This window comes from Hemicordylus capensis, chromosome 3, assembly GCF_027244095.1.
Source record: "Hemicordylus capensis ecotype Gifberg chromosome 3, rHemCap1.1.pri, whole genome shotgun sequence".
Classification (NCBI taxonomy): domain Eukaryota; kingdom Metazoa; phylum Chordata; class Lepidosauria; order Squamata; family Cordylidae; genus Hemicordylus; species Hemicordylus capensis.
In genome coordinates this window covers 41,242,353-41,270,176 of record NC_069659.1, presented here as the reverse complement: position 1 = coordinate 41,270,176, position 27,824 = coordinate 41,242,353, and the positions used below count along the sequence as shown (strand labels likewise).

The 27,824-nt window shown below is 41.9% G+C and overlaps 1 protein-coding gene across 10 annotated transcripts in view; it reads right to left on the bottom strand.

Moving 5' to 3' along the window:
- The window catches only part of FRY (FRY microtubule binding protein), a 343,900-nt gene that overhangs the window by 61,107 nt on the left and 254,969 nt on the right, over nucleotides 1-27,824 (bottom strand). For 6 of the 10 annotated variants that reach the window (XM_053312387.1, XM_053312377.1, XM_053312379.1 and 3 more), the window contains 11 exons: nucleotides 22,195-22,349; nucleotides 19,116-19,215; nucleotides 18,006-18,177; nucleotides 17,038-17,294; nucleotides 16,547-16,717; nucleotides 15,764-15,932; nucleotides 13,673-13,763; nucleotides 9,249-9,331; nucleotides 8,666-8,816; nucleotides 6,133-6,236; nucleotides 3,822-4,007 (listed from right to left, as the gene is read on the bottom strand). In XM_053312387.1, coding sequence (XP_053168362.1) covers nucleotides 3,822-4,007; nucleotides 6,133-6,236; nucleotides 8,666-8,816; nucleotides 9,249-9,331; nucleotides 13,673-13,763; nucleotides 15,764-15,932; nucleotides 16,547-16,717; nucleotides 17,038-17,294; nucleotides 18,006-18,177; nucleotides 19,116-19,215; nucleotides 22,195-22,349 — 1,639 coding nt within the window. The remainder of the gene's footprint in view (nucleotides 1-3,821; nucleotides 4,008-6,132; nucleotides 6,237-8,665; nucleotides 8,817-9,248; nucleotides 9,332-13,672; nucleotides 13,764-15,763; nucleotides 15,933-16,546; nucleotides 16,718-17,037; nucleotides 17,295-18,005; nucleotides 18,178-19,115; nucleotides 19,216-22,194; nucleotides 22,350-27,824) is intronic. The other 4 variants (XM_053312380.1, XM_053312381.1, XM_053312384.1 and 1 more) reach the window with 1 other exon arrangement.

Below are 27,824 nucleotides of genomic sequence, written 5' to 3'. Positions count from 1 at the left end.
TGCCAGTTTGAGAACTATTTCCCACTGTGCTGACTGACCTACACACAGTGCTGTGCTTTTCTCAGTGTTGAGAGGGCCCTTTAAGAGAGATGCAGCCCTCTCTAAACAGCTCTATGGGGAAAGATGCTGCAGGGGCTCAAGGGGGCTCAATTTCCCTTAAAGGCCCCACCCCCAGCGCTGGGCAAAGCGCACCACTGCATGGTCAAAATGGCCGCCTCTTCATGATGTCTGCATTCACTTACTAGAATGGAGTGACAGTGGTCAAGAGTTGATGTTCTAGTTCTTCCACCACTTTGTATTTGTGTCTAGATGAATTCTATTTCAAAAAGCCATTCCATTCTAGACTCTGGAATGCTCTCCCGGTGGCTATTCGCTCCTCGGTCTCTATCACAGCTTTTAGAAAAAATGTAAAATCTTGGCTTTTTGCCCAGGCATTTATTTGATTCTCTGCTGCTGCTCTTTATAGTCTGTATTGCTTTTATGCTTTTGTTTTAATTTTTAAATCAGATTTGTTTAATTTTTTTTCACTTAATATTTTAATTGTGTCTTTTTTACCATCTTGTGTTTAAATTTTTTGCTGTAAACCGCCTTGGGATTGCTTTAATGAAAGGCAGTATATAAATTTAACAATCAATCAATAAATGTTACTGATTTTTAAAAAAAGAGAGCATTGCCTCTTAAAAGAGCATCTATATACAGGGCATTAGGAGCATGACAAATAGCCAATTTTGTCTTGCTCCAATTATTTTAAAAAATGAAAAAGAAGTGTAACAGATAAGAAAGGGGCATTTAAGCAATTTAAAGTATATTATTCTGTTTAAATTGCACAATTATACATTAAATATATGTGGTTGAATGGGTATAAAAGTAACCTGATGCTGTCCTTTTGTTAAGAATTCTGAGACCAATACTACATGTTACTATCTGATCTGTGTGAATGTGAACATAACGTTACCTGCACAGAAAGTCTTCAAATGAAGCATCTTAACAAATTGTCCTGAATTCTGCAAATTTACTGTTATCTACATTTCTTTTGGGAGGGTTTTTTGATAATAATAGTGAATGCTGTTAACCTTCATTTGTTCTGGCCACTCACCAACACAACTGGTTAGAGAAAGTGAAGAGCTTAAAATGTCAAATTTAATGTCTGCTCCTTTTAGAGTTCACAAAGTGCAGTTCTTGTATTTCATGCCATTATTTTTTCTTAATCATTTTAAAATAACAGTTTATGTACTAAAAATCATCATGCTTCTCCCTTTCTCAAATGGAGCATCTTTTTCTTCCCAGAGGCAGCAAGAACATTTTTATTTATGCATGCACACAGCATAATATGACATTGGATTGTTATTCCATACTGCACACTTATCAGCCTGTTTCCTTCAGTGTGACTTTGCCTACTGTAGGTAAATGAATCTGTACGATGATTAGTGACAGGGGAACTTCAGTAAGTCAGACAAGCACCCGCATTATATATCTGAAAATAAATTACCTTGTTGTACCTTCTCAGGGCAGCTCATACACAGCCTGAACATGCAGATTTTACAGCAGAGAGACACAGGAATGAGCCTTAGGCTAACATAACTTTCCATACCTGAACTGAAGAATGTGTGTATGTGCCTGTATGACAAGGACTGGCTCACGTGAGCTGACCATTACAAAAAAAGGTTGGATACGCCATGTGACCAGCTTGTACTCATGTAGGTGGTTCTGCACTGGTTCTCATTACTGGCTCTATAGATGGTGGGTGAGGGTACATTGAGACCAATTGGCCACTGTAGGAAATAGAATGCTGGATGAGAATAATAGTGTTTTACTTGCAGGGAACCTTGGAGGTTTTCTCAAGCTGGAAGGAACTTTTGAGTTTTCTAGTCCAACCCCCTGCTCAGAGCAGAAAACTGCTAGAGTATCCAGCTGCTTTTTGAAAAGTTCTACTGACAGACAACCCACCACTGACTGAAACAGACTGTTCCACTGTCAAACAGATCTTACAGTTAAATTAGACATTAGGAAATTCCTCCTAATGTCTAGTCTAAATCTGTTTTCTTGTAATTTCAACACACTGGTCGTAGCCCTGCCTTGGGAGCATCAGAGAAGTCTGCTCCTTCTTCCATGTGACATCCCTTCTGAAGTTTGAAGGTGGCTAGCATATCTCCCTTTCATCTTCTAATTTTGAGGCTAAACACGCCCTGCTCCTTTAACTGTTCCTTGTAGAATTTGGTTTCCAGACCCCTCAACAAGACCATAGTCTTGTTGCCTAGACTAGAGTAATCTTTGGTCTGATTCAGCAGGGTTCTTCATGTGTTCTTATATATTTCCTTTTTTTACTGATACTGAATAGAATTTGTGCCTACTTAAAACGACTACTTTATTACATCAACAGATCAGGAAATATAATTTATTTGCTTGCAATACATTTGTAGGATTTGACCTTGGTTGAGAAATTTTGATTCTGATACGCAGTAAACTTGGGTCTTTCTCTAATCTATACAAAATATGCTGTCGGAAGAAAGGAGCCTGTTTAGATCTGAATCTATCTATCTATAATTCTCTAAGGCATACCTGTGGCTAATCCTGTGCATGGCAGCTCTCGCGAGAGTTCACGAGCAGGAGCACCTGATTGGGCAGTGGGGATTCCATATGCAGATAGGGAGGAGGAGCCTGTGAGAGCTGAAGCACCATAATGATTGGGCAGTGGGGATTTCATATGCAGATAGGGAGGAGGAGCCTGTGGCACTGTAGTGATTGGGCAATGGGAATTCCATATGGAGATAGGGAGGGGCCTGTGATGGTTAAGGTCAGTTGGAATGCAACTGTTACTGGCTGGGAGATGTTCTTGATTGTAGAGGAGAGGAATTTATATATATATATAAGGATAGTGGGCAGGGATCTGTGAAGAGAGGGGTCATGAAGGAGGAAGGAGCCCCTTCAGGAGAAGGAGGCTGCCGTTGTGTGAATTAGATGAGGAAACAAGATGAACAATGTTAACTCAGGAAGGGAGAGAGAGAGAAAGAAAGAACGAAAAAAAGGAGAGGAAGAAAGACAGAGAGGAAGAGTGGAGGAGAGAGAAAGAAGGAAGGGCGAGGGATGGGCCCATGCCTGTCAATGGCCAGAGGGGAATAAGCAGCTATGGTGGCGGTGGCAGCGAGGAAGGGTCCAGACTCCTCCTGTGAAGAGGAGCAGGAGCGGGGCTCGGGTGAGGAGGTCTCTGGGGATAGGGGCTGCAGCTTGGCCAATAGGCACCAGCAATGCTGCAGCCTTGACCAAGAGGAGTGAGGGGGATAGAAGTAACTAGATGGAGGAGCTCAGGTGAGGGTGGAGAGATCTTTGAGATGAGGGAGGCTGTGGCGGGAAGGGAGGAATCAAATACTAGCACGCAGATGCTCTGCGTGGGTTAAGTTAGTTGTTTAGATTTGTCTATTCTTATTCTTCTACTGCTGCGTTCTACACATATTTAATAGCAATAGCAATAGCACTAGCACTTACATTTATATACCGCTCTATAGCCAGAGCTCTCTAAGCGGTTTACAATGATTTAGCATATTGCCCCCAACATTCTGGGTACTCATTTTACCGACCTCGGAAGGATGGAAGGCTGAGTCAACCTTGAGCCCCTGGTCAGGATCGAACTTGTAACCTTCTGGTTACAGGGCGGCAGTTTTACCACTGCGCCACCAGGGGCTCATTATGCAAGCAATACTGCAGGAACAAATGAGGGGAAACAAAGACATATCCTAACCGTTGCTCTGTCCATTTGGAGTCAGCCTAGGAGCTTTTGTTAATAAGTGGTATAGAAATATTCATCATGTTTGTATTCATATTACCTGTATAGAAATATTCAGGTAGATAGGCTGACTGGACTGTGAGAGTCTTGGTCTCATTCACCTCTCTGGTCTGAAGAAGCACTGAGGCAATGGCGTGAAAATTGCTGTTGCATGATAGAGCAATCAACAGATGGAGCAGTAGTTTTTTACTGTGTTCAAAGACTTCAGGGCGGTAATGGTCAAGACCTAAGGAAAAGCAGTAACAGCAATAACTGAATATGAAATAAAAGCAAATCAACATTTCAGAAACATCAAACAATTCAAGATAGCATATGCCTCTAGTTTCTTTCTCTCTGTCGTGAACTCTCACATGCTACTTTCTTTTGTTCTTCTACTTTTGTTTTTGAAGAGGAGAAGTGAGTGGAACAGAGCATGGTTCTGTGGTAAATGGGAGTAGTAGGAAAAATCAATGAGTGTCAGTTCAGTGGGATTGGTGGTGAAAAAATGTTTGTGTGAGATAGTGCCTGTTATTTAAATGTGAAAACCTGCCTATAGCTGTGAGCCACAAGACCTTTAGAAGTCAGTGCATTTTTTCTCTGTATTATTATTTTTACATTGATATCCCGCTCTTCCTCCAAGGAGCCCAGAGCAGTGTACTACATACTTAGGTTTCTCCTCACAAAACCCTGTGAAGTAGGCTAGGCTGAGAGAGAAGTGACTGGCCCAGAGTCACCCAGCAAGTCTCATGGCTGAATGGGGATTTGAACTCAGGTCTCCCCAGTCCTAGTCCAGCACTCTAACCACTACACCACGCTGTACACAAATTACATAGGGCAATCCCATCATAACTGATGTAACATTTAGAGTGGAAAGCTAGTTTTCATGTTACAACTAAAGGCAAGCTAAATTTCCTGCAAAACAATGAGGCGCTTCACACAATCAGTGGGAAGCACCAAATGGGGTTCGGTGAGGAGATCAGGCTTAACCCGCTCTCCCTGCAGATGAGCAGCTGCGGCTCTGTCAGGAGCCTTCCTGGGGTCCCCCTCACCCTCACCCTGAGAGTGCCAGCTGTGGCTGCAGTTCATAAAACAAGGTTAATGGAGTGCTCGCTCCATGAACCTCATTTAAGGGGAGGGGTTGTTAGGTGGGTTAGCCACCAGAGAACCACTGGGCTTGCCCGCGAGCCCGTTGGTTCCCACGATGGATCAAAACTGGGCTGGGCTCCGTTAGCCCGGTTTTGCTCAATCGTGAGAATAGCTTCAATATTTAATTTAACAAAGTGTAATGAAATGATCTAGCAGAATGCAAGATTATTAAATTATATTTTAAAAGAATCTAAATCTTTTAATTAATGGTTTTTTGTGTGGAACTGACATAACATGAAATGATGAAGAAAAATGCAATGGCTAATAGCCAGATTAAGTTTCCCATGAGTAGTCTCATTGAAATTAATAGGACAAATTAGTTATGATTAACTTATCCCATTAATTTCAGTGGGACAACTCATGAGTAATTTACTCTGGATGTCAAGCCACTGATGACAACATCACACATTTCTTCTGAATGTAGTGATAAGTGGGGAAAGTATCTTAAAAGAAGACAGTCATAATGCTACTGGTAAAATAACAAAGTTTAGTGATTTTTGTGTGGCTTCCTGAGGACCACATCCATTTGACAGGGTCTGTCTGAAATTAAATGTTTTGCTAAATGTCACTCCATTTCTCAAACACTTTTCATTCAATACTGGTAAAAACAGTTAAATGAATTAAAGGTTTAAAACCTCATGTCACACTTCAACTTATTATTCCTTGCCAGTTTAATTAATTCCTCAGCTGCCATCTAGATGTCTTCATATTAGGCAGAAATCTTCATCTGTGCTTAAAGCTAAAGTTCAGGAAACCTACACTAAGAGTACATTCAATTGAACAAAGTCTCTTGCCCAGATCACATTCTAATTTCTGGATCGCATTCTAATTCTCACTGACACTGCAATGAGCTAACAGTCATAGAGCCAAAGTTTTGGTGCTGGTGCGGACTGCATAGTAAACTATTTCTTGGAAATCTGAAAAATTTGTTATTCAACCCATCATCTTTCTGCAATACAGAACACCTCAGTTTAACTATATATACAAAAGAGATAATGCAGATTGGTAGGAGGCGCCAATCCATTAAAAAAAAAGAAAAGAAGAAGCAAAAAGACAAAAATAATGCAAAACTGATATGGACGTAAAAAAAAGAAAACAATAGCCAAAGTCAATTATTTTTGGCAAGAAAAACAGAAGTCTGCAAATGCATGAATATGAGAAAGACTGTACAATAAAGTTTGTTTGGGGAACCCGCTCTCGGTTGCAATTTCATCAATATTACTTACCTAAGAAAAGTGCATGCAATAATAAGGGGAGATGGAGGGCCCAATCTTCTCTTACACTGTGATCTACTACCATTTCAGTCATAAAGATAACAGCAATATTGCACCTAGTAGGAAAAATAAGATAGATCAATTTAAAAACGGGGGGTGCGGGACAACTAGCAGTATTACATGCAATCATCCAGTTGATCAGACAGTATCAGGATTAGCTTGGGCACAATATAGTAATTTTAAAACTATGGTGGGGGGGGGTGGTTTAAATAAAAACTTTATGCAACCCTTAAATACAATTAGCCTGACTGCCTGTTTCACAAATAATAACAATATACATTGTTTTGTATAGAGCTGAATCTTTCTCCCTTCTTTTCCCATATAGAGAACGTAAGCTGTTTTCTCCATGTTTTCCCCAGTAGTGTGGTCATTCCCACTTCCCCCAGATTATCTGCATCCTCAACATAGTGCCAGGATCAGCGGCACAAAGGAGGATATATTTTAAAGCATAATACACACAAATTCTTTGATACTCAGTTTGTAATGTGATTCTGAGTGACAGCACTCAAACCCTTACAAAACTGTTACGGGCAGCATGCTTGACAGCACAAGGCCCTAATATGCCTAACTAGGATCATTCATTGCTCTGTGTAAAACATTATATAACAACAGTAATTAATACATAAATAATAGACTGGGGCATTCATGCACAGCATGGCAAGATGAAAACCTTAAGTGGCTGGCAACTTAGGACAATGAGGAGCACAGTGAAACCTAGGTAATAAACTCAGCAGCCTTACAGAGGAGTCAGCAACCAGAGAAATTCGGACACTTAAAAAGATGGCAGAGTAGATAATCTTTCCCCTCTATCCTGGAGGCAGGACTGGTCTCAGAGAGCCAAAACAAACTGCCTTTCATGGTCCTCCTCCTCCTTGAGTCTACTACAGTTTGTGATGGGAATTACTTTCACAGATGGGATGGGAGAGAAGAGGCAGTGGTAGAGCAACTCCTCTTGGATGAGAGAGTCACTCCACGATCACTGCTCCAAATCTAGGGTCTTGGGTATTGGCAGTGGGTCCTGCTGAACTCCAATGATGCCAATCCCTGATGCTGGCCTTGCTTTGGGGATATAGATAATCTGGGGGAAATGGGAATGGCCACACTTTTGGCAAAAACATGGGAGAAACAGCTTAAGTCCCCTATATGGAAAAGAGGGGGAAAGATGGCCAAACTGAGTTCTTAATTTACACATTAACAAGACAAAAAAGTGGTTCCACATGTCTGTCTTATAACACTAACATGGGGGCTGGTGAGGCATTTTGAGTCCATATTCCCCACCTGGGCTCACAGACGGAAATAAGTCCAGCTTGCGGGGAAACCGCACGACTGGGGTATTTTCAGTGGAGAACTGGCAGGTATGGGAAGGTTTAAGTTCGCCTGCTAACCAACTCCTCTTTACCCCTATTGTAATGTTACTTCAGCATATCTGAATTTGTAAACGTACATTTATGAAGGTAGTATGTAAGTCACCTTGAGCTGATAACCAACAGGTAAAACTTTCTAGGGAGTGTCAAAGCTATGATTCCTCTGCTGTACAATGATCCTAACCCACATCAGCTCTATCATGGGGGAGGTAAACAAATTTATGACATGAAATCATAAGCTTTCTGCTTTTAAAAAAATGTCCTTAATGTGATAAGCAGTCATGATGTCTACACTTAGCATAAGGAGCATTAAAATCAAAATAAAATTATACCTGTCAGTGTAGATTATGTAAGAAGAAAATTCCAGCACAATAAAGGCACAAAGAATATGACAGGAATAGCAGTGTATTAGGCTGCAGAGAATACACATAAAGTTTTTCTACCCAGGTTCTTCACCAAGTGCTCTGAATCTTAGGGCAGCTACACACATTAATTTTTGCTGACACAAATATCAACACTTTTTCAAAACAACATAGTTCATATGTGGAGAAAAGTGACATCCTATCTGCAGCGGTTTAATATGTCAGATTCTTCACAACAAGACGGCCTTTTCTTCCTTGCACTGGAGGTCCATCCATTAATTCAACTTGTGTTCAGCTCTCTGGCTCATGGATCAGAAAAGAAACTGGTGTAGCAGGGCAGATGATATTTGTATGTGTAGCTGAATGCATGTTGGACCCAATAGTGAACCTGATTCCACATAACTCACTTATGAAAAATAAGAACACTTTTTATTTAACAATGTTTGCTTTGCCTGATTTATAAAAATTCTAAGTAATTTTAAATCAATCTGTAATGGAAAACTATGGCCATGTGTATCCATCTTTATTTGAACATATGATAATAAGCAATATAAACTAAATAGCATTATTAAAAATACCAGACTTTCTGAGTAGAACAATAAAATTAACGATAAATAATGAAATTATAATAATGGGATAAAGCACCATCTCCCAATCCATTTGAAGGTATCAGAAATATTTTTAGGGCTGCAAATATATAACTGGAAGATGGTCTGGGTAGAATATTTTGATGGATCAGAATTTTCACCTCCAACTTACCTATGGAGTGGTCCTCGTGGTGTAATAGTTTCTGGAAGGTAGTCAACAAGTGGTGCCCAGCATCCTCCATTAAACGGCATCGGCAAAGGTTGTGGTTGTTTGGTTTCAACAATATTCAATAGCCAGCTTGTATATGGAGAGATAGGATCATCTGCACAGTAACATGTTATAGCAATGTAAGAGGCAGAAGATCTGGTGGTGTTCCAGTGTACACAATACACATCAAACACACATTATATATGAATCAAATTAATACTGATCTGTAGCAAACCTTAGTGCAGATAAGGCTCAAGAAAAAAGAGTGTCAGTTATATATTACTATATGAAACTCAAATTCCTTTGACATTTTTAGCAGCTAATGGTCCAGATTATAAAGCTTTAAATGACTGAGAGCATCCACCGACACCGGGCATAATCCAGCCAAATTGAAGCACTTTTAAATCCCATTGATTTTAATGGGGCAGATTTAAGCATGTGCTTATAGATGGGTAACTTTGTTTGGATCATGCCTATTACGATTAGATGTCATTATCCTTTTCATCATGACTCACAAAACTTCACGTAACCAAATGTCAAAGCATACTTTTGTCATCATCATAAGATCCTCCAGAGCTATTGCTGTATCTTGATTCCAGTCGATTATGTGCTCTGATCACATTGCTGAACCTTGAAAAAGAAAGACAAAGCACTGCTCTTTAAAATATCTGTGTGGGATCAATGAATAACTGGATTAAACAGATTATCAAAACGTTGATTCAACTAATATTTTTCAAGTGTTGGCTGACATACTAAAAAAGTGTATGCTCTACATGGGACTGTGGGGCGCAACAGAAACTTCTTTCCTCCTGCATGCATAATGTTGCACGAGAGCCATTAGACTTCTGAATGCTGCTCATGCTCCAGAAGGGCTTTGCAACACTGGAAACATGTTGCTGATCTTTTTATACACTTGTTTGTGTATAAAATGCTCACGCTACTTTCCCCATGAAACATTTCCTAACATGATTCATACTAAAACCAAAAAATTAAATCAGGGCATTTTCTTTCCAAAATTTTTCTGTTTGCTGAAGTGTTGTAAGGGTCTTTTTTTAATATTGGGAAGCATCCCTTTTGGGAAACAAGCAGGGGTACATCACAAGTGGAGGAAATACTTTCCAGGCTCAGTTGATAAAGCACCACTGATATCCATGACTAACTTGTCCTATTAATTTCATTAGGACTACTCATGAGTATCTTAGTCTGGATGTCAGCCAGCGTAATTTATTTATTTATTTGTCACAATGATGATAGTGGTGGTGATGAAGATGAAAAAATGTATAACACAATTTACAGGCATTGTTTTTTCTTTGCTTCCCCCCCCCCATTCTATTTTCTACAGTAATATAGAAACAGATTTTCTAAAGTAAAGTAGAAACTGATTGCTAATCATGCAACACTATACTATCTTCTATCTATCTATCTAATTCTCTAAGGCATACCCGAGACTAATAGGGCGGTAGCTCCTCCCGCTTCCAGTGATATCATAGACTCCCTCCTTCATTCACGCAGTCCGGTGATCTGGAGAACTAATGAGGGGAGGATAAGTGGGTGTGTAAGAGCACAGATGGCCACTAGAAGAACCCAAGTTATAGGCAAGCAACCTGACCTTCTTCAATGTGGTCGCTGTGCTGTACACAAATGGATGCATACAAAGCTACCCCCATATACCTGTCTTACGTGGAGGTGGGTGTTCGAGCAAAGAGTGATTGTAGGACTGCTGTACCAAATAACACATTTCTCCAGGAGCGAACATCCAGTGCATAGCATTGAATAAATGAGTGTGGGGATGCCCAGGTCTCTGCCTGGCAGATGATGTCTATAGGGATGGCCCTGTTGAATGCTGTGGAGGCCACTACAGCTCTGGTGGAATGCGCTTTTATAGAGGGAGGTATGTCTTTCTTGGTCAGTTGTAACAAAAAGTGACTGAGTAGAACACAAAGTAGCAGTGCAATGAACATAGAATGCAAGAGCTCTGCAAATGTTGAGTGCATGAAGATGGTGGTGTGCCTTGTCCATAGGATTGGCATAGAATTCTGGCAAAGTAAGTGGTTGAGACCGACGGAAGGAGGAGATGACCTTGGGTAAGAAGGCGATGTTGGGATGGAGCACTAACTTGTCCCTATGGAAAACTAAGTATGGGCAGTCCACCCGTAAGGCTCATAGTTCGCTCACCCATCTCACAGATGTGATGGCTACTAGGAATGCCACCTTGCAGAAGAGTAGGTCCAGAGAGATCGTCTGCAAGGGTTCAAAAGGTGTCTCACGAGATAGGTAAGTACCACAGAGAGGTCCCATGGTGGAGACATGACAGGGGCATCTGGAGAGAGATGAGCTAAGTCTTTTAGGATATTCTTGACCACAGGGTCCTTGAAGAAGGAAGTGGAAGAGGATGGTGAGTGGGCCACTATGGCCACTAAAGGGACCTTTAAGGAAGAAATCTTGAGTCCTGATTCCTTTAGGGAGAGGAGGTAGGTACAAACGTGTTCTGAAGAGATCTCCTTGGGGTCAATATTCCTGGATTCAAGGAAGGTAAGGTAGCATGTCCATTTATGCTTATATGATTTTATCATTGCAGGTTTCTTGGCGGCTGAGAGGACTTGCTGCAAGGGCAGTGGGAAGAGGGTGATATGCACTATGCGGTGAGATGGAGTTTGTGTGCAGGTCTGGATGCAGAAGTTGATCTGCCTGCTGGGTGAGGAGGTGGGGAATCATCGCTAGATGGAGATGGTTGCCTGCTGCAAGGTGTAGGAGGTGGGGGAACTACGGTCATCTGGGCCACCAAGGGGCAATTAGGATGCACTCCACCTCATCGTGTCAGATCTTGCATAGCACTCAAGGTAGTAGAGAAATGGGAGGAAATAGGTACGCTGTTTGGTTCCTCCATGACACAGTGAAGGCATCGTCCAGAGTGTGAGGGCTGCAGCCCACCCTGGAGAAGTAGAGAGGATACTGGGTATTTAGGTGGGATGCAAAGAGGTCTACCTCTGGGTGGAACCATCTTAGAAAGAGGTACTGAAGGATCTTTCGGTCCAGTTGCCACTTGTGGGAGTCCACACCCACTCTGCTGAGAGCATCAGCCTGAACGTTGGCCGTTCCTTGGATATATAGCACTATAGGAGTGATGTAGTGGTCTATGAGATAGGACCAGAGGTTGAGAGATAGGTTGAGTAGGCTGAGGGAGCCAATGCCACCCTACCTGTTTAGGTAGGCCTTCGCTGTGGTGTTGTCGGTCTGCACAGTCACTACGGAGTGATGCAGGAAGCCTCTGAGAACTTGAACATTACTAAGAGTTCGAGGAAATTTATGTGGTGTGCCCATTCCTCCCTGTTCCAGAGACCATGTATGGAGAAGTCCTGCGTGTGGGTCACCTAGCCAAGTAAGGCCGTTCCGTGGGGGCATAACACCATTGGGAGGTGTCATATGAGTTGAGGTCCCTAGGGTACAAGGTCATGGTATTGTGGGACCTATAGACTAGGCGGTTGTCCCATTTAGCATAATAGAGGTTGATATGGCAAGAGTCCTCTTGTAGCCGGTAACCAGAATAGGCTTGTGATGAGCTTGGATGAGGACGCCTGGGGAAAAGTGTCTCAAGTTCAGCCTCTAAATCTTCTTCCTCTACTGGGAGGTCTTCTCCATAGTGGAGGTCTTCTTCTACTCCAGAAATTGATCATCGGTACCGATTTCAGCATCGAGAGGTTGCTCGGTATCGAGGGGGTCTCCCTCGGATTTGAAGCCTTGGTTCTCAGGTTCAAGAAGGTTGCAAGCTGGAACAAATTGCTGTGCAAAGGGCGCTTCCTGATGGTGTGCTAGTTTGTGCTTCTTTTTCTGCTTTTGGAGGGTAGAAGCCTCCAAGAAGGGTGCTGGGCGTTTGAGAGGCTCAGGAGGTGGCTGAGTCACCTCCTCCTCCTTTTTCTTCTTCCTTTTCATGGATGTGGCCAAGGTGTTCGATTTTGAGGATGCAGGGGCCACAGTTTGGCCAGCAGCAGGGTGCTGGATAGAGCAAATTGGGAGCTGTAGGCTCTGAGGGCTGTGAGGAGATGCCAAGGTTGAGTTAATTGGCGGAGGCTGAAGCAAGGGGCTGTGAGCCTGAAGGAAGCAGGGCCGAGCTCATAGCAGCCTGCATGGTGTGAAAGGCAGAGGCTGCCTGAGACGACTGGAGCGCTCACTCCCAGAGCCAAGATCACAAACGAGGCCCAGTTCTTTCTGGCTTGTTTGGTGAATTTAGAGCAGTGTGCACAGGTTTCTACTTTATGGGCCTTGCCAAGGCGAGAAAGACAAAGGCTGTGTTTGTCTGTAGAAGGGGAGCCTGGCGTTGCAACACGCACAATGTTTACAGGTTGTCTTGCTGGCCATAAGCAGTTTTGAGGATGGAAAAATGCCGACCCCTTCATGGGGTGGGCTGGGGAAGGGGAAGAGGACACACGAAGCAAATCAAACTGCTAACTGAAAGAACAGAAAAATGAAACAATAATAGGCAAGGAGAAAAAAACTAGAGATTGGAGAATAGGAAGGAGAAAACATTAACAGTCTTTTTTTTAAAAGTTCGGAACAACTCATGTTCAAGGTCAATCTGTCAGTGGACGAAGGAAGACTGAAGGAGAGAGGTTATGATATCACTGGAAGTGGGAGGAGCTACCACTATATTTGGAAGGAAATCAGCTTGGATAATTCCAACGAGATATCTGCGCAGCATCAAAACCAATTCATGTAAAACACAGAGGCCATGTAAAACACAGAGGTTCGAAGAACAAGAAATTACAGAAGCTACTTCCTTCCCTAAATGAATTTTCATTGTAGAGCTTGAAAAGCATATTATTTTAGAGCTTAAAAAGTAATATTCAGATCAATCTGCAGTTTGACTGATACCAATGGCAGCACTATGAATCATTCTAACTAGAAGATCGAACCCTTCTGATTCAAGGACTCCATGTCTGAGAGAAAGAGATTTTGATTCAGCAGTTTACGAACCTTTCATCTGTTTCTTTAACAATTCTGTTCTCTTCCATGTCGGGAAAACTGTCTTGGCCAGCTACTACAGTATTACTGCTTGATGTGGTTCCTATAGATGTAAAACCAAAAAAATATAAACAGACAATAAATATTTTTGTCTTTTTGGAGTCTTCTCACTAACAAAGAAAAAACATTCAATCACGGTCTACTCAAAGAATAATTTTACAAAAGCTAGTGACAGAAATGATAAGGTTTAATATGTGCAGCAATTATTCAGCTCCACATTGCAATTGTCAGCCCCATCAGAGTCACTTCACAGATTACTCTGACCTTGAAGAAGACAAACTCAAAACAGTGGTGCACCAGGTGGTAACCTCCAGGCTCGACTACTGCAATGCGCTCTACATGGGGCTGCTTTTGTATGTAGTCCAGAAACTTCAGTTAGTTCAAAATGCAGCAGTCAGATTGGTCTCTAGGGCAACTCACAGAGACCATATTATGCCTGTTTTGAAACAGTTGCACTGGCTGCCAATATGTTTCTGGGCAAAATACGAAGTGCTGGTTATTACCTTTAAAGCCCTAAATGGCTTAGGTCCAGGTTACCTTAGAGAGCGCCTTCTTCTGTATGATCCCCATCGCACGTTAAGGTTATCTGAGGAGGTCCATCTCCAGTTACCACCAGTACGTCTGGTGGCGACTCAGAGACGGGCCTTCTCTGTAGCAGCTCCTGGACTGTGAAATGCGCTCCCTGCAGAAATCCGTAATTTGAACTCTTTATTGGCCTTATAGGAGAGCCCTTAAGACCTATCTGTTTGGCCTGGCCTTCCAGAGTTTTTAAATTGTAGCAAGGGGTTTTAATGTACCTGGTTTTTCAGGGTTTTAAAGTTGTTTTATTGTTTAACTGATTGTTTTATGGTATTTTAAAGTCTTTGTTTTAATTGGAGAGGAGAGCTGGTCTTGTGGTAGCAAGCACGACTTATCCCCTTAGCTAAGCAGGGTCTGCCCTGGTTGTATATGAATGGGAGACTAGAAGTGTGAGCACTGTAAGATATTCCCCTCAGGGGATGGAGCCACTCTGGGAAGAGGAGAAGGTTCCAAGTTCCCTCCCTGGCATCTCCAAGATAGGGCTGAGATAGATTCCTGCCTGCAACTTTGGAGAAGCCGCTGCCAGTCTGTGAAGACAATACTGAGCTAGACAGACCAATTGTCTGACTCAGTATATGGCAACTTCCTATGTTCCTATGTTGCTAATTGTTGATTGATTTTAACTGTTTTTGCTTTATTTGTAAACCACCCTGAGCCAATTTTGGAAGGGCAGTATAAAAATTGAATGAATGAATGAATGAATGAATGATATCTAGGAAGCAAATATGTACAGCATATGTCTCCTTTGTCTATTCTTTCTCGCCTGAGCTCAATCCCCCTGCCCTGAGCTCAATCCCCCTCCCCACTTTAGAGGCCAATGTGGCGAGGAAGGGTTCTCAGCCAACCTTCCCAGGATCCTTATACCTGCTGGTTCCTTAGAATCACTGGCTGGGATGACTTAGGAGAGATTGTTGCAGTATTTGGGGCCACAGCACAAACTTCTACAGAGGTGTAGCAGAGTTTTGGATTGGAATTAGTATAAACATAAGATACGACTTACAGAAGAAACTAAGAAGCTTGCCTAGGGATACTAAATCCTTTAAGATTGCATGCTTGTGGAATAATTCTACACTAAATCTACAAATATTATATATTTATGCCTTGAGAAGCTACAAGGAAGGAACTAGAGAAAAAATCAACATTATATAAACTATTTTGAAGAATTTCTTCATGCAAGAAGATTCATGCATGATATAATTTAACATTTAAAAATAAAGCGCCAAAAAAGTTTATGACAAAGTACATACGAAGTTGCCTGAGATACTGAATCAGACCATTGTGTCCATCTAGATCAGTAATGATTGGCAGCAGGTCTCCAGGATTTCAAGGCGGGGTCTTTCCCTAGCTCTACCTGAAGATTCTATGGATTGAACTTGGGACCTTCTGCATGCAAAGCACATATTCTACCACTGAGTTATAGACTACCTAGTGTACAAAAGTGTGAGAAGAATGTTTAATTTCTACCAGAAGCAGCAGCTGAGGCCTTGTTGCTGGCAGTAAAGCAGTAAAATGGTGGATTATCACAATGTTGGACTATGGGATTTACTGGATCTGTTTGCTGTAACTCAAATAGAAGTTCTTCCATTGTTTGAATAGTATTGTTCCGACACAAATAGATGGCAACCTTTTTGATCTGAAAAAACAAACCACCACTTTGTTTCAACACAAAAATTATTTTAAAATGAGTACAATAAATATAATATACATAATCAATACATTTGAAGCTAAAGTGATGCAATTTATTCAGCGTAGAACTATCCTTATTCACTGATCTAATGGGCCCTAAAATCCGATTGCAATTACGGGATGACCCCAAAAGAAGGAAGTATATAGAACTAGGAGATAAATACAGAAGGATTTATCTATGGGACATATTGATAAAGTGATAATTTACTGCTGCTGCCGCCACCACCACAGGGAGAGGCTAGGGAGGCCTGCTCAGCTCATCACCCACCCCAGTGGCTAGAATTATTGAAAAAAATCAGCAGTTTGGCCTCATGGTGGCAGAGGAAGAATTGGCGGTTCAGCCTTGGTGGGGGGAAGCTCGTGGCAGCGCGGGGGGGGGGCTTGCAGCGGGTGCAGTTCGAGCACCAAGATTACCAGTGTACCACTGGATGGGAGAGAAGTACAAATAATTTCCCGACCCCCCTCCCTGTGTGATAAGCTCAGAGGGTAAAGCTATGGAGAATGTGGGCCACTGATTTGGCTCAATGGGAACAATGCAACTAGTTTTTAAAAAACACTTACATAAGGTAAAAGGATAGTGTCACTGCTAACCCCACACAAGCTGATTAGAAACTGCAGTGTTATTCTCAGGTTGTTACTCCATTTTTCATTGTTGGCTAAAGCATTCCATACATTCTCCATTTCAGGTCCAGGGACTTCATCTCCGTACTGTGCGGAAACGTAAGAACAGAACTTGATAAAAAAAGTACAGTAAGCTTTTCACTAAAGTGACAAAAATACTCATAAGAAAAATTAAATAATCTATTAAAAATGGACTACTACTGATCATTGAAACAACAGTTTGAACTAGAAACCTATCACAACTCAAACAACAGAACTGTACAACCTGGTCTAATGATCTCCAGTACCTAGTTAGCTCCAAGGACAGAATCAGGTTAAGTATTTAACGGATTAGGTGAAGTATTGGCTTATGCAAAAACTGTAGAAAAATACAATTTATAAAAAGATACACTGATCAGATGCACTGAACAGTTATCTATTTACTTGTTTACCTTAGCAGTCATATACATCAGATTGTTAAGCACCAGTGATGTGGCCTCTGGAGAGCCCCAGCCATTTCCCTTCAGTCCACACATTACAGCTATTTCCCCATCCTTGTCCTTTATCTCATCCTCTGGAGTACTAGGACTTGAACCTGGTAGAAGAAGCCGACTGTCCACAAGTTCCAAATTATGAAGCCATGGTAGCAGATAGGTAAGCATGATTTGGCGCCCATTTGGATGAGTTGTTGGGAATCGCTGACTTACTTCTAAAAGACAATAAAAATGAAGATTTAGAAATGATATAACAAGATATTTAGTTCACCCATTTGCCTTGTCAATAATTCCCCTCTCACGAAAGGCTTTTAAGAAAGTTGATTTCATAAGGGTTTGATCCACACTAAAGTCAAAACCATGACTTTGTACAGGTAGAAGCATATTGCACATGTTATATTTTCAACAATCGACTGACAATTCAGGTTTTCTTTCTTTATCTGAAGCACAGTTGAACCTACGAAGGAAGAGAATATTCCCAAAGCACAAAAGCATAGGTGAAATTATTTAACTATCATAGTTCTGGCTTAACATCATTGCTTGAAAAGCCAACAAAAAGTAAGCAACAAATAGGGAGTTCAGTTCAGAAGTTGAATTCAAAAATGTTGCTCAGCATTCAGAATGTGCCCCCCTAAAGTGCATTACAGTAAAGTGGCATTTACAGCTAATAGATATGGAAAAACAATAGGTTTTGCTGACTACAAAGTACATGCTTGATAAAATTTACTCAAATTTCTCTAAAACACGTACATTCTTACTTGGTAGAAGCTGCATCCTGACACAGAGCAAAGCAAGAAAAGAGAAGATAACCTGAGATGCCTCCCCCTATTTCGGCTTTCATTCAAGTAGACCTTGTGGCTAACAGGTAATCTTTCCAGCACTAAAGCAAATTACCCTCAGCAAAACATATCAATGGAAACTTGTACCTGAAAACAGAGGAAGTGTGAGCTCAGGATACATTCTTGCCAGTTCATATGACAGATGAGCTAGTGATACGCTGTACAGTGGTGGCAATGGTCCATGAGTACCATAAAGAATGCTGCCAGGTCTTTGTTCAGCTACTTTCTTTGAATAAACAAAAAGCTTGGCCTCCAAAATCTATAAGATACAAAAAGAAAAATTAGAATGATATTACAGGTTTTCAATATTTTAATTATTGTTTTAAAAGGATGATATATCACAAAGTTATCTGTAGAAATTAGCATACATTTTCCAACTGGCAGAAGTTTCGCCTTTTGCATTTGTAGGGCTGGTACATGGCCTCACTGAGGAAAGAATGAGGTAACTTCTTATTGGTTTCCCTTCCTCCTTCCACTGCAACACCTTCAATGTATCAGGCAGATCAGGTGGGTCTTGTACTCTGCCAGCTGCCCATCTGACTTCTTCCCCCGCTTTGATCTCTGACTAACTTTTCCTGACATTCTTCCTCATCCATCCTTGCTCCCTTTACAGGTGCCACCACTCTCCTGTGCACACTAGGCAGAGCTGCATGTCTAGGAAACCTGCATTATTATAAAACTCAGCAGCACCCCCAGCATGGTTCAGCAATTGGTTGTTACAGGATGATGCTGGGAAAAAGGTAAACATCTCTCCCGATGGAGACTGTTCCCTTTTCAAGGCTAACTGCCCCCCCCCCTTTTAAATCCTAGTGCCAGAACATTACAACTTTACAGAAATGTAAATCTACATACAAGTTTGTCAAGGAACTAACACACTGATGATGAGTATAAGGAGAAGCCAATGATATAGATATTCACTGACATATCTCAGATATCTACAAATGCAGAAGAAGCACCTTGGGGTCGAAAAGAGATAGGCACGGAGCTGCAACACAACCCTGTAGCACAGCTTGGAGTGATTTTTGCTATGACCTCTCCTCTTGAAGGACTTTTCATTTTCAGGACCATTATTTCAGGGCTGCATTGCCTCTCTGCAGTCCCACAGTGTTTTTTTCACATTTGTTGCATTGTGGGACATGTCAGCCATTGGCTTTTCCATACCATTTTAAAGGATATTAAAAATTATTTCATACATGCCTGCATGAGTTGCATGGATATTTCATAAATCTCTCTGTTGGTATCAGATGCTTTAAACAGGACTAGATTTAAAAGTGTCACTATATCAAAAGGATAGTTCCTGAAATAACAAACATGTTTTGTGATCATTTTTGTTCCATAGAGATTATTTTTAAATAAAATCTCAGCTGTACTCAAGGCAATAGAATAATAAATAAAGTCAAGACGTCAACTAAAACAACAAACTATATCAAACATCCATTTCATGTCCTGAAATAAAAAGGTGACTTTTATTAAAAAGGCAGATGTAAGAGATATCTAAATCTCAACTACACACAAATTAAAGGTTAGTTAGTAATGCCAGTCATTTACACTCTGAGCTTACGTAGCTCAGCATTCAACGGCATGGACTCCCCAAACCCATAGCCCTGCCTATTGCCACTATCAACTGAAAGCAACCAGATCACTTCTTTATGATTAAACAAATGATAGATCAGGTGTCCAAATTCAGACACTCAGCTCTCAGTTTTGCTCACTCTATTCATGCAAATGAAAAACCTGCAGAAATGCAAGGAATGTGAATGCATGGGGGAGGAAAAGCCCAGGGATATTGTTGAAAATAAATGCAGGAAAGTGTGTTTCTGTTTCTTTTATTGCAAAACTATGATATTTTGCTCTTGGGTTATTCCTTGTGATTAATGAAATTCCAGTGCACATTTTTTAAACAGTTATATTATAACAGAAATGTTGCAGAGGAGCCCCAAGCTTCGGACAATGCTTTTACTGGAGTTTGGTGGAACACAGGAAATCGGAGCTGAATCCAGACCGGAGGCTCTTAGAACTACCCAATGGTTGCCTTTCCACATTCAGCAACATTCAGAATTGCAAATGACTTTTTCAATGCTTGGACAGGTTCAGTGCTTTTTTGCATAGGAACACCTCTACATTAGTGGGTGTGACATAGTAGATGGGTAGTATATGGTTGTCAAATTGTCTCCTCCACTTTCTTCCCCTTTACTTCACTCCTGTGTTTTTTGTTCCCAAGCATGTGCAGAAAGGATGATTAAAACTGCTGAACTGCAGTCTTTACTTAGCTAAAATACACTTTTTGAAGTGGTTTAAGCTAGCGCCTGCTTCTCTTGCTATTATTGCAACAATTAATCGATTCCTGAAATCATCTTTTAACTATTGATTTAAGCACAATTATGCTTTAGTGCTATTGCAAAAATAATTTGATACATTTTAAAACTAGGGTTTGAACTTAGTTTGTTTGTCCCTAACTATGGTTTGAAGTACACATAGAACTGTTTTTCCCCAAAGTGAAAATCAAAAGTTTGCCCTCTCCTCCACGAAGAGGAGGAGATGAGAGCGTGGAAGCTCACAGATTCCAAAGGCTCATTCATCTAGAGCAGGGCTGCTGAACCTAGGCCCTCCTGCAGATTTTGGCCTACAACTCCCATAATCCCTGGTCACTGTGGCTGGGGATTATGGGAGTGGTAGTCCAAAAGGAGCTGGAGGGCCAAAGGAGCAGTTCTGATCTAGAGGGAAACCATGGTCACATTCTGAGCCAATGTGAAATTCCACTCGTGCAGCATCCTTTGCCCTTTGTTTTGCCTGTCCTTTCCCTGCTTTTTCACTCCAGTTCTGCTAACAGCACTTGTGCCTAAGCTTTATCTGGCATTTCCCCGCAGCCAGATGTTTTTCGTGACTTTTCCATTCCCAAGCTACTTCTCTCTACTCCTCTACTCCTCCTTCAGTCACCCCACCCCCCACAATTAGGAATTGCTTCCTGCTGCCTAATCTGCTTCCTAGCCTGCTGCCCTTCCTTTTTTTACCCTCCCTTCACGTTCTGGTCTTCAGCTCTCACAATTCCTGTGCTCTCTTCCCACTAAGCTTCTCAGTCTTCTTGCCTGCTTATACCACTATGTCTGGCTTGTCCTTCTGCCACTACCACCAACACATTGTTTCTCATATCCCTAGGCCCTATGTGTGATCTTTCTACAAGCCAAATTTCCCTCTCAATATTCTAATGCAGCCATCCCACCCTCATAAGTTGAAATTCTTACAAACATTCCTTGATACACAATAACCAATTTGTAGCCTATTAAATAAGTGAGATAGAAGCTATAAATAGGTAGGTGATACCTATATATATGGATGTCTGAATTGTTCAAGTTTTGCACTGAGGTTTTGGTTTACGCTGAAGAAGAGATCTTGGTAATAGGAATAAAAAGGCATTACTATACATTTGCTTGCTTTCTACCTTTTACTAGCACTTTTACTAGCACTAACATTCTCACACAAGACTTGTATTTTTGCAAAGAACGTGTATGTAGTAAGTGCCATGAATATAGGTGGCCTTTGTTATCCATGGACTCCATAGCTGCGGTTTCATGTATCTGTGATTGGGTATTAGAGACCCAGTTTCATTATCCGTGGGTAGAAAAATAGGCAAAATCCACCTGTCCACAGTTTTGAGTGGCCAGAAATGATGTGGAAATAACTTTTCAGTTTCCAGTTTCCAGCAGAAAGCCATTTTGTGGCTCAAAATTAACGTTTTTGTGTGTGAATATTCAACCGTTTGGGGAGGCACTGCTGGAGAGTAAGGTACTGTCATTTTCTTCTCTTATTTCTGCCCCACTTGCTTTTCTGCAACCCAATTCCCATTGACTCATGGTTTCGTTATACACGGTTTCTGTATCCGCACCTACAGGTGAGAACAGAAGCCCCATTAATAATGAGGACCACCTCTATGTCATGCCTGGGCCAGTTCTTTTATCCAGCATGGCACAAAAATAAAGAAAGAGAGGAGTCTATTTTTCTATTTTAGAGGGAAAGAAGAAAAGTGTATTAGTCCTCCTACCTAATTTTTTTAAAATTCTTTTTCACTTGCTTACTGGAGTGTTTGTCCTACCATCTCCAGAGCATTAATAGCCAACAGCAAATATGCTTGCAATTGTAATGGATTCTTTTATTTTTTTGTACATAAAATAGAATTTAATCTAATCCTATCCAAAAGTTGTAGGGTTACTTAATTACCATATCAGTTCTGTTTTACATTACAAGCTCCTATATTTCCTATTTTAACAAAGTTTAATACCTGCTTCCGCACACAGTTGCAATGGCCTTGAAGCATCCTGAAGCAAGTTGGTATGAGCCAGTATAACACCGATCAATAGCCCAGTTGAAGAGGTTGACTTGGTCAGGATTTAACTCCAACAACAAGACGACAACTTCACAGCCAAGCTGATGAACCTTTGTACACAGAGAAGGGTACAGAGTTTCATAATTACACACAATGTTTTTATTAATATTGTGCCTGCATAAAGAACACAACAGCAGCCTTTGCTAAGTCACCAAAGTCTATCAGGTACAGCATTCTGTTTCCAGTAGTGGCCAGCCAAAGGCATATAGGAACTCACAAGTAAGTCACGAAGGCAACAGACATTCCCTGGAAGTTTTCCACACCCGGCTTTTAGCCCACACCTCCACCAGAATGGAGGGGGTGAGTTTACATTTTGGCCAGATGTACCCCAAAGTCCCTGCACGCTATCAGAGAGCACTTCACACACAATTCAGGTTTTTCACTGTGCGTTCTAACTTGGAATGTAGCCTGATTTATATCCAGGGTAAAAAAAGATCCACTTGTTGCGTTGGGTTTTTTTGGGCAGCTTCAAACTCGCATAAAAGCCTCTCAGTAAACCTGCAGCAAAACCTGCTGTCTGGGAAAGCTCCTGTTGCTTTGACAGCTGGTAATTAGAAATATTCTATCACAGCATGTGGAGGCTTTTAACTGTTATGGCTAATAGCCATTGGTAGACCTATTCTCCATACATTTGTCTTACTATTTTTGAAGTCATCTAAGCTAATGTTCACCAACCACAACCACCTCTGTGATAATGAATTCCATAGGCTGCTTACGTAAAGTGATAAAATATTTCATTTCTTGTTCTGAACCTACTGCCATCCGATTTGGGTGAAGAAATGTATTGCATGAAAGTGAAAAATCCCTCTCTTTACACATTCTATCCAGACTGTCATCTTAGTCATCACACCAAAGGCCTATCTAATCCAGCATCTTGTTTCCCACAGTGGCTAACCAGAGGCCTCTGGGAAGCCCATCAGCAAGAAATCAAGGCACAACCCCTCTCTTGGTGTCATTCCCCTGTAACTGCTATTCAGAGGCATATTGTAGCATGTAGCCATCATAACTAGTAGCTACTGATAGACTTGCTCTCCATTAATTTGTCTAATTGCCTTTAAAGAGATCTAAGCTAGTGGTCATTACTACATCTTGCGGTAACAATTTCCCTACATTAATTAATCCTTTTTCAAAACTCAACCCCCTCCCCCCCTCATTTTCTTTAACCATTCCTTATGGTCAGGGAGGTGCTTCACATGATTACTGTGAAGCGCCTCAATGAGGTCTGTGGGGAGAGCGAGCTTAGCCTGCTCTCCCTGCAGACAATCATGCCCGGAGCCCTGGGCGGCTGGATTGGCTTCCCACATGACTCCTGGCTTTGCCATGGAGCCGGTGGGGGCTTCAGGGATCAGGGGCCACCCAGCTCCCAGAAGTCCCAGGATGCACCGTGTGAGTGCGTGGGGCATTCTGGGGGTCTACTCGTGGGTCGCCACACACTGCAACGACACACAAGCAATAAAATGAGGTTAACGGAGCATTTGCTCCATTAGCCTCATTTAAGAGGAGGGTGGATTAGATGGGCTAGCCGCCTGGGAACCACTGGGCCCGCCCATGAGCCCGGCGGTTCCCACAATTAGTAGAAAGCAAGCTAGGCTCCCTTAGCCCGCTATCTACCGATCATGGGAATAGCTTCATGGTGTTGTTGCAGCATTTGATCAGTTTAATCATTCCTTTTTGTACAATTTGAACTTGGTTATAACTTTTTATTTTAATTAATGAGATGATCAGAACAAAGTATAGTTTTATATAATGGCATTATATCTGCTTTTTCTATTACACACTAATCCTATTGGTACTGATACTGAGTAAAACCATTTGGTACTAATCCTCCACTTCTTAAACAATAAAAGCATGTTAATTACCATGAGAAAGCATATTGATGGCAATGTTCTATGCATGCTTATGAATATACCATTGCACAGTCAAATGGAATGTACATCTGCTTTGCTAATCCAGGGTAAAACTGTGATATATTGACATTTCAAGGGCATTTCACTGGTGTTACAAGAAACTATGAAATGCTCCATGGTACAGTAGTTCTTTATAGGAAGTTCAGCCCACACTGCATGGCACAATGCCACAGTACAATTTGGATAGATTTGAGGTGGAAGTTCCCCTTCTCTCCAAATGTGTCTTTTAAACCAATTGGCACCTCTCATGATTACAGGGAAAAGCTCTGAGGCATATGGGCCATAATCATGGGCAAGGCCTCCACTGATCAGCTCAGTTTCCTCTACTGCTACAGTCCCAAGCCCCTCTGAACCTATGATCTTTTCCTAAAGCTAGTACCCTTTTTGGTCTTCCTCTGAAGATTTGCCCACTCACATTGATGTGATTCTTCAGAAGCTATTTCAGTAAGCAAGAGGTACTTTTATATTTGCATTTTAGGTGGGTGGTATGTGGGCTGGAAAGACTTCAAACGGCAAGGCAAACATACACTAAGATCATATTGCCCTTGAACTTTTTTATTTCCTGGAGCATTAAAATGCCTCGAGTATTTCTCAGCAGAAATTTTGTTTATTAATTCCTACAAAGGTATGCATCTTGCAACAACAAAATATAATGTAGATCTTATCACTACTGTGATAACAGATGCTTATCATTACTGGTTACAAGTCCATCAAACACTCCACTGTTTCCTGTACAAAGAAAAAAAACAGGTTGCTCACCTGTAACTGATGTTCTGGTAGTAATCCGTTGACATCCATTAGAATGGGTTCTGCGTCTCCGCCGAAACCTGTCGGTGTGGAGTACCACAGCTCCTCTCAGCGCTTGTGCCCCGCCCCCACATGACCATGTGGCTATTTAAGGCGGGAAGAAGTGCCAGCACTTCAGTTCCTTGGAGACTGCTGGAGCAGTTGAAGATCTTTAGAGCAATAGGTGAGTTCTATGTAGAAGACGTGAGCACTACTGCAGAGGGGAGGTTTGGGAGGGTCTGATAGATGTCAACGGATCACTACCAGATCATCAGTTACAGGTGAGTAAACTGTTTATCTGGGGCGTGATCCATTGAATCCATTAGAATGGGTGTTTAGTTAGCTCCTAAAAGAGGAGGGAGCAGTAGTGTCATTGTAACACCCTTTTAAGAATGCATCTCCCAAAATTCATCTCTGCTGAAGAGCGCAAGTCAATGGCATAGTGCTTTACAAAGGGCTGTTCTGAGGACTATGTTACAGCTCTACAAATGTCCCGAAATGATATGCCAGATAATTGAGCCTCCAAGGCACTGTAAGCTCTGGTTGAATGTGCCTTGTAGACTTAGGTGGTTCAACGTTTTGTAACTTATATGTCAAAAGGATTAGTTCTACTAGCCAGTGGGATAGCCTCCGTCTGGACAAAGCCCGAACCAGAGACCTTCCTTTGTAGGATATAAACAACTTTTTTGTCTTCCTGATCGTCTAAGTTCTTTACAGGTAGATAGAAGAGCCCTTCAGACATCCAGGGAATGCAGGGCCTTTTCAAGAGCAGTACTTGGAGAACTGAAGAAGGCAGGTAGCATGATGTCTTGGTTTATATGAAAATCTTTCACAATCTAAGGTAGGAAGGTAATGTCAGGACGTAGCGACACTTTATCTGGGTAGAAGCATGCATAAGGCATATCCATCCTCAGGGCTATATGTTTACTCATCCCACGGGCAGTAGTAATTGCCACCACGAAGGCAGTTTTCAGAGAAACCAGTTTCAGGCTAGCTCTAGCAAGAGGCTCAAAGGGTGTGCCTATCAGAGCTGCAAGGACCAAGGATATACTTCACTGATCCAGTGGCTGTCTAACCAGAGGATACAGATTGGTGAGACCCTTCAGAAAGCTCTTGCAGCTGAGGTGGGAAAATACTGTCTTTCCCTGGTGCCTAGCAGATATCTCTGGTGCCTAGCAGAGATAGCTGCTAAGTGACTTTTATGGAGACATTAGAAAGCAGGGAGGTCTTTAGCGTGGTTAGGTACAGCAGGATCTGATGGACAATAGCTTTCAGAGGGTGAAAGCCATTTGAGGCTGCATAGCAAGTGAATCTCTTCCATTTACTAACATAGTTTCTCCTAGTGGAAGGCTTCTTCTGGTCAAGTAATATTTTATTTAAAAGCTTATCTTCCATGCTGCTAGCTGTAGAGTGGGCACCTCTGGGTGCAGTACTTGACCATTTTCTTGTGACAGAAGATCTTGGTGCTGAGGAAGCCTCCTGTACGTGTGGTTGGACACTTTGAGTAGATGCAGAAACCATGGCTGCTGAGGCCACCATGGAGTGATCAGGATACATGTGGCTTGACAGGCCAGAAGACGCGCCACCAGAGGAGGTAGAGGAGGATACATGTACAATAGGTGCTTAGACCAGTGCATCTGGAATGTGACCCCCAATGACTGTGGGTCATAGCCTGCCCTTGAGCAGAACTTTTTTGCACTGGGCATTGAGAACTGTCACAAACAAAGTCTATTTGGGGAGACCCACAGGCTCTGAATATTGGAAGCAAGTACTTGTTTAATTTCAATTTGTGTCGCTCTTCCCTGGTAAACGAATGACTCAGATCGTCCACCAGTACATTTTCTGTCCCTTTTATGTGAACGGCCAAAGGGGTGATGTTGTTTCTGAAGCACCAGTGTCATATCTGTATGCTCAATGTGCACATAGACCTGGACACGGTCCCTCCTTGTCTGTTTAGGTAGGCAATCACTGTTATGTTGTCCCATTGTAACTACACAGTTCTCCCTTTGAGCATTGGCAGACAAGCCTTCATGGTCTGAAATACTGCCAAGAGTTCCAGGAAATTTATGTGGAAATATCTTTATTGGTGACTCCACTATCCCTGGGTCATGCTGCCATTGCAATGACCCCCTCCCCCAGCCCATCAATGAGGTGTCTGTCATCACCCATACTGAAAGAGACTGCGGTTGAAATAGGACTCCTCGCAATAGATTCGCTGCATGCATGCACCAACCCAATGATCGAAGGATTTGCTGAAGAATAACTAACTGCTTCTGGGGGCTGTCTATATTCAGATGGAAGGTGGATATGAACCATAACTGCAATTTTCTCACTTTCAGGCACCTATGCTGAACCGTCATCTTGCAGGAGGCCATGAGGCGTTGAATTTGTTTTGCACACTGCTCTGGACTGGACTGGACCTGATGTATAAGATCCACTATGGCCTGGAGCCTTTCTTGTGCTAAGTAGGCTGTGTAAGTAGGCCTGTGTATCCAGAACAGCCCCTATGTAGGAGATCATCGTTATGGGTTCCTCATTATAGTTGACCTCTATCCTGAGGTCCTGGAGAAGGTGAAATAAGTACTGTATCTGATAAAGTAACCCATCTCTGTTTTTTGACACCAGGAGCCAGTCATCTAGGTGAGGGTAAATCACCAGTCTCTCGGTCCAGAGGTGCACTGCCACCACTGCCATGCACTTTGTGAAAACCCAGGGGGCAGTGCAGAGGCCAAACTGCAGATATTGGTAAATCAAGGTCCCCACTGTGAATCTTAAATAATTCTGGTATGAAGGCCTGATTCCTATGTGAAAGTAAGAATCCCGCCATTCTAA